General features: G+C 46.5%; 1 protein-coding gene across 4 annotated transcripts in view; it reads right to left on the bottom strand.

Annotated features, from left to right (window-relative positions):
* Positions 1-505: 505 nt before the first annotated feature.
* Positions 506-5,717, bottom strand: part of LOC119345841 (transcription factor TGAL5-like) — a 6,207-nt gene continuing 995 nt past the window's right edge. For 2 of the 4 annotated variants that reach the window (XM_037615706.1, XM_037615714.1), the window contains 11 exons: positions 5,283-5,401; positions 4,842-4,942; positions 4,452-4,679; positions 3,757-3,804; positions 3,603-3,662; positions 3,440-3,517; positions 3,314-3,359; positions 2,959-3,230; positions 2,603-2,842; positions 1,132-1,274; positions 506-1,045 (listed from right to left, as the gene is read on the bottom strand). In XM_037615706.1, coding sequence (XP_037471603.1) covers positions 952-1,045; positions 1,132-1,274; positions 2,603-2,842; positions 2,959-3,230; positions 3,314-3,359; positions 3,440-3,517; positions 3,603-3,662; positions 3,757-3,804; positions 4,452-4,679; positions 4,842-4,942; positions 5,283-5,401 — 1,429 coding nt within the window. In that variant the 3' untranslated portion in view covers positions 506-951. Of the gene's footprint in view, positions 1,046-1,131; positions 1,275-2,602; positions 2,843-2,958; positions 3,231-3,313; positions 3,360-3,439; positions 3,518-3,602; positions 3,663-3,756; positions 3,805-4,451; positions 4,680-4,841; positions 4,943-5,282; positions 5,402-5,599; positions 5,712-5,717 lie in introns of those variants that run through there. The other 2 variants (XM_037615719.1, XM_037615710.1) reach the window with 2 other exon arrangements.

The following is a 5,717-nucleotide window of genomic DNA, read 5'->3' as shown; positions in this document are numbered from 1 at the left end:
CCGGCTCTGTTCACCACTTTGTCCCCCACCACTCCTTCACCAATGGATCCAGAGCCGCCACCTCTACCATGCCCGTGAGAGAAAGGAGAGGGAGGGAGGGAGGGAGGGGGAGGGGGAGAGAGTGGGGGGAGGGAGGGAGGGTCGGCCCCGCGGATCAAGACCATGCCGGGAGTGAGCTTTGTTGTTCTGTTCTTAGCCTCCTAGGCCCCTAAGCTTTGTTCTGCCCTTGTGGGTGGTCACCATCCGTCGGGTGCACCACGCTAGCTACATCCATCAGGTGGGCCGAACGAGTGTGTAAACACTAAACAGTAGCTGCACTTGATACAGACACATCACAAAGCTGGCATGCACGGCCAAGGGTTCTTATTAAGCAATGTTTTCTAGCACCGAAAAGGCGCAGCTCGTTTTTCAGGCGTAACCATAATCCCCGGATAATTTTGTCCTGGCCTCAGCGCAAGTTTCAATATCGGGAAAAAAAGGTTGCAACATCGCAAATCAGGTAATGGTTTATTGTTTTGAGGGGACAAATTAGGTAATGGCTGGTTTATCTGGCCGTGTCGTTTTGGCAAATGCTCAGATCAGATTAATTGTTTATTCCTCCGCCCATTTCTCAAATGGAATGGCCTACTCTACTGATAATAATCATACAACGTAACCCACGTCCACGTCCCTCCCACCGGCCCTTGCCTTTTCCTAATCCCTCTACGCTTTGCACCAAATTTCCTGCAAAGGTGCTAACCCCTCCCTTGGTGCAGTTCAAGAGCCATAAGAACATCACAACACACGCGATGAGCCAAGCCAGTTAATTTCTTCCCTTGGCCGGCCTACTTTCTGCTCCTTTTCCCTAGCTAGTGATATGATATTCCCCTTTCCCAATATCTTAACAACGGTGACAGAACAATGCTACAGTCTCCTCGCGTCTCTTTTTTTTGGTGGAATTTGTGCGATGCTTCAGAGGCCGGAGAACTGGTTTTGCTGCGACTGATGGTGAATGGCCTGGAATTCTGTTGCTGTAGAGCTGACATTCTCCGGCATCATGAAATTCCTGCAATCGAAAGAGTATACGCCGAGCGTGAGATGTGATTCTGAGTATTATACTGTTGATGAGTGAGATCGTCATGTCTGTCTTACTCGCGAGGACGTGAAGCCCAGATGGAGCTGAGGGCGCGGAGGCGGCGATGGTACTCTCCGAGGGAGACGAAGCACCGAGCCGTCTGCCTGGTGGTGAGGATCCGTCGCATGTGATGCAGGGTTTGCTGTCTCAGGTTGTCGGCCTTCACTTGCAATGCCATGTTGATATATTAGGTCAGTGAAACGGGTTAACCGGCGACCGGGCTGACAGGAAATATAATGTTTGTTGCACTATCTACATGATAATACACTTCAGAATGCAATTAATGATTGGTGGCGGCAGCATCAAATGACAACGAAAGATGCAAAGCCAATGTTCCTGCTTGAGACATGGGCTAGTAGGAAGCTTCCTGCCGGTTGCATATTCTACAACTCTAGGGTGTGTGATGCAATTTCTCTCCATGATCTACAATCTATGCTATGTAGGATCTTAACACAGGTTAAGAATATAAAGGTAGTTTCGTGTTTCTTTCTAAAGCCTTTGGATGTCTAAACTGCTCCAAATATCTACTCCACCAAAGTAAAGTTTATCCACAAACCACAACCTAAATATCTCCAGTGGAGCAATTAGATGTCTCGATCTCCTTTTATTCAGATAAGGGGAGAGAAGAGAACCTACACAAAGACAATACCACTTATTTTTCTACTAATCTCGTGGAGCAGCATGATCCTACTTTAATTCAAGGCTCCTCTGCTTCATCTCTAAGTGCTCAAGTTTAGGTCGTTGTGTCTCTTTCTTGATTACAACTGTCAACTCATGGACTGAACCCTCGCACATTTTACAACAAGTGCAACAAACATATATGGCATGCATGATCCAAGCTGTTCCAGATATATGTGTGCATCTGTTGAACAACCAGCAAAAATAGGTGGAGCCCGGGTGGATATGCAAGACGTGGTCAGAAATGTGAGTAGGACACACGGAATAATTTATGCAAGGCAAGAAGGTGAACGTCATATTCTGATATTCCTACTTGGGCTTTATGAAGAAAGTGATAGGTGTTTATGTCTCTCAAGACATTCGTTTTATACGTAATGATAAATAAAGAACCTTCTCTAGGACTCAACCAATTGATCAAAATATTGGTCCACAAACATCAGTCAATATACTAGTTTATAAGAGACTAATTATGCAATCTCAAAAGTGCTAATGATGTTTATCTGCATGATCTAGCCAATTGCTCAAACAAAGTTGACCATGCTACACAACCACATCTTATATATCATTAGTACCTTCTATTTATCCGAAAAGTAAGACAACATTCTGTAGGACCAGCATTTCAACAATAATAAATTAAGTGATTCAGCTTAATGGTAAATATACTTCCCATATTCAGTTTTCAGCTCCAACTATTTTAGTTTTCTCTGTTGAATTATTGTTCAGAAAATCAAAGGAGTGTATTAATGATGCAAGAACATGGGATTTTGACGGCAGTGTGCATGAACTGCAAACGAAGAGAAAAATACTGACCTGACGATAAAAGCTCTCGAGGTTGTCTAGCCTGTCAAGAGCTAGAGCCATGAGACCGGTATAGTTGGCAACATCTGCACCGTCATTGAGAGGGCCAGCGCCCACCGCGTCGGCCAGTGACTGGTGCAGCTGCTTTAGCCCCTGCTCGAGCGCCTCCTCGGCTTGCTCCGATGACTGCTGCAGGTTGCACATCCCCAGCAGTTGCTGCTCCGTCGACGGATCAAGCTGAGGTATCAGCATCTGATGAAAATAAGAAGGCAAGAAGACTCAGCATATAACATCGCCTTAATCATCACACAAAGATCAGACAAATTAAAAGCACTACGGAGCATTCATGTAGCAACTTCGCGCTAGACCTTGAGGACTTCTGAAGGCCGGAAGCCGGCCATCCAGAGGAAGCACCGCTCGGACTGCGTAGCCCACATGCCGGTCATGAGGTGGAAGACGTCGGACCTGGCGAGCACGGCCCTCAGGTGGAACAGCTCGTCGTGGTGCCGCATGCAGTCTTCGACAATGGTGCCGAGGTTCGCGTCCAGGACCTGGGCCTGCAGAGCGCCCTGAATCTCCGCCATGTACTTGTTGTCTTCGTCTAACCATCGGGCATACTCCATGTCGAACATTACAGCGGCTGTAATAGCAAATCAAGAAGTTGTTGAACCTGACGTGGTAACGTTGTGAAGCTTGCAATGCTGCAAGGGATGAGATGCTTACCGGAACTCATCTCTCCGGGCGCGCTACATCCTCCCGTGAGCAGACCCTGAAACGATATTATTAAAGCGTTAGAGCATATGGCAACGATAGTGGTGAATACTATTAGATGTTCTGGAGAATTGGAACCTGTGAGCGCCCTCTCTGAAGCTCTTGCTCGATCTGCTGAAGCCTAATCCGACCTGTTTCTAACTGCTGAACATAAGCCTGCAAAATAAGTGCAACTGTTTTCGTGAGAATGTGTTTTTTTCTCATCCAGTGATTTTTTTTACTGATTGTAATTGTTTTGAACCTTTTTTCTCAGCCTGCTCTTCCTCGCAGCCTCTCTGTTCTGCGCCAATCGCCTTTCAGTCTAAGAAATAATAGAGGTGCAAGTAAGAAGAGTATGGCACAAGAATGAAATGCAGGGCCATGCAAGCAACAAACTGAAACTAAATGAATCTCACCTTGGGATCTACCAATTTGCCATCTTTTCTTGTGGATCCAGGCTTTCTCTGCATCAGAGTGGTAGACTTGGAAGTTAGAACAGTGTGCAATGCTAGGTAGTTAACTAGTTATAGTATACCTGGAGCTAAAATTCCTGTTGGGTGTTGCTACCCACCTATAATATAACCTATTCACTAGGAGCTTTTTACATGCACGTCTCTCTCTTAAAACAGTAGCAGTGTCTATAATAGTTCATCTTTGTGAACTATTGAAAGAGAATGTGCTACTACTATTGTGGTTGTTTTATGTTCCAAGGAACAGTTCAGGTGGTTATCATGTTGCTTCTATCCATCAAAAGGAGGAACACAAGATCACTATGATGTCGCCAATCATCTTTTTGTCGACTTCTTTTTTTTTTTTGTCTTGGACCAGCCTTGACCATATGATATTGCCTACTCTCCAGCGGTTCTAGAAATATGCCATTTTCCCAGTGCCCACCCAACGACCACCATGAACTCGGTTTTTCTATTCAAAAGGCATATCTAGAACTGAAAGGACGCTCAGGCTCAAAGCACAGACCCAAGTTTATGCTTCTGAAAGCAAACCTCTTTGAGGATGCATTGAAACGCTTAACGAAGAACTCGTCCAAAAACGTAAACAACCATGATGAAGACGACAAAGTATTGTATATATCAACGTTGACACTGTTACGTACCTTATCTTGGGCTCCTGCATGTTGCTGAAAGCTTGGTGCAGTGGCTGGTGCAGCCCCAAGTCCTTGACTGTAGTTGTAATCATCAATGGTCACCATCAACGCCTCCTGCTGGTCCTGCTGCTGCTGCCCAGAGTCGGTCCTCATGCTCACTGGGGACACCAACTCGGCCTGTGACATTGTGTTCTGGGCTGAGCTGGAGTCAGTGCTCCCTACTGACTGCGAGTTCCCCTGTGAAGCAATTAATCCAAGAAACAAGAGGAGGCCGGCAGGCAGACGAAGACAGTGAGCTAGCATGCAAGCAGTTAATTAACCAAGAGCAACTTTCCCCCGCTGCTGCGGTCAGAAAGGAACTGTAGGAGCCTGCGAATGATCTAGAGAAGCAGTGCTTACACTGTATGGCTGCTGTAGATGACTCATTGGCCAAGAAGGGAAGATCTCCAACGTGGGGGGCCTAGCCGCAAGATATCCTGCCGCTGCTGCTACTGCTGCTGCTGCATACATACAAACGGAATTAAAGGCCTTGTCAATCGCCCTCTCCCACAAGAGGTTGCGAAAATGTAGGCAAAGAGAGGAGAGCGAGGTGAGGCGTGGGGGGTCGCGGGATCACACCATTTTTGCTGTTGCTGCACCTTGCCCAAATTACATGTGGTTAGGGCTCATGGCTGTGTTTGGCAAGGCAAAAGCCAGGGCGTGGTGTGCCTGTCTATCTATGCCGTGTGCTGTGGGGAGGGAGAGGGGAGCAAAGACACAAGCCTTTCTCTCATGCAGGCGGTTAAGGTTCGGAGAAAGGGAGAGAAGAGATCGATAGGAAAGGCAGTTATAGTCTCTTACACTTGGTGTGGGCATCACTTTCAATCATGACAGGATCGACACCGGCCGCGCAGGTGCCATGGATAAGGGCCTCCTCCAACTCGCCAAAGTAAGCAGCGGCTGCAGGTTGCAACTCCCTCCTGGATCACAAAGCAGCAGGCGCACAGAATTTAGAGCCAGTGATACGGTGGTATATAGATAGGCATATGCAATAAATGACAGAGCAGATAAAAACTAGTGAAGCTTTTTCAAGAATGTAAAGGCAACATGAAAGATTAGAGAGGTGGATAGATAAGGATGAGAGCCAAAAAGATGGAGGGTAAGAGGAAATCACTCACAGGATCCAGGCCTTAGGCATTAAGAAACTATTTGGTTCGTGGGAAGAGGTGTAACCCAATAAGCACAAGAGTTGGATATATATAGCACAAGAGTTGGTTATAAAGGTGGTTAAAAAGA

The sequence above is a fragment of the Triticum dicoccoides genome, chromosome 1B (genome assembly GCF_002162155.2).
Source record: "Triticum dicoccoides isolate Atlit2015 ecotype Zavitan chromosome 1B, WEW_v2.0, whole genome shotgun sequence".
NCBI classification, from domain to species: domain Eukaryota; kingdom Viridiplantae; phylum Streptophyta; class Magnoliopsida; order Poales; family Poaceae; genus Triticum; species Triticum dicoccoides.
The sequence above is the reverse complement of the archived record's forward strand: the minus strand, read 5'-3'. Positions and strand labels throughout refer to the sequence as shown.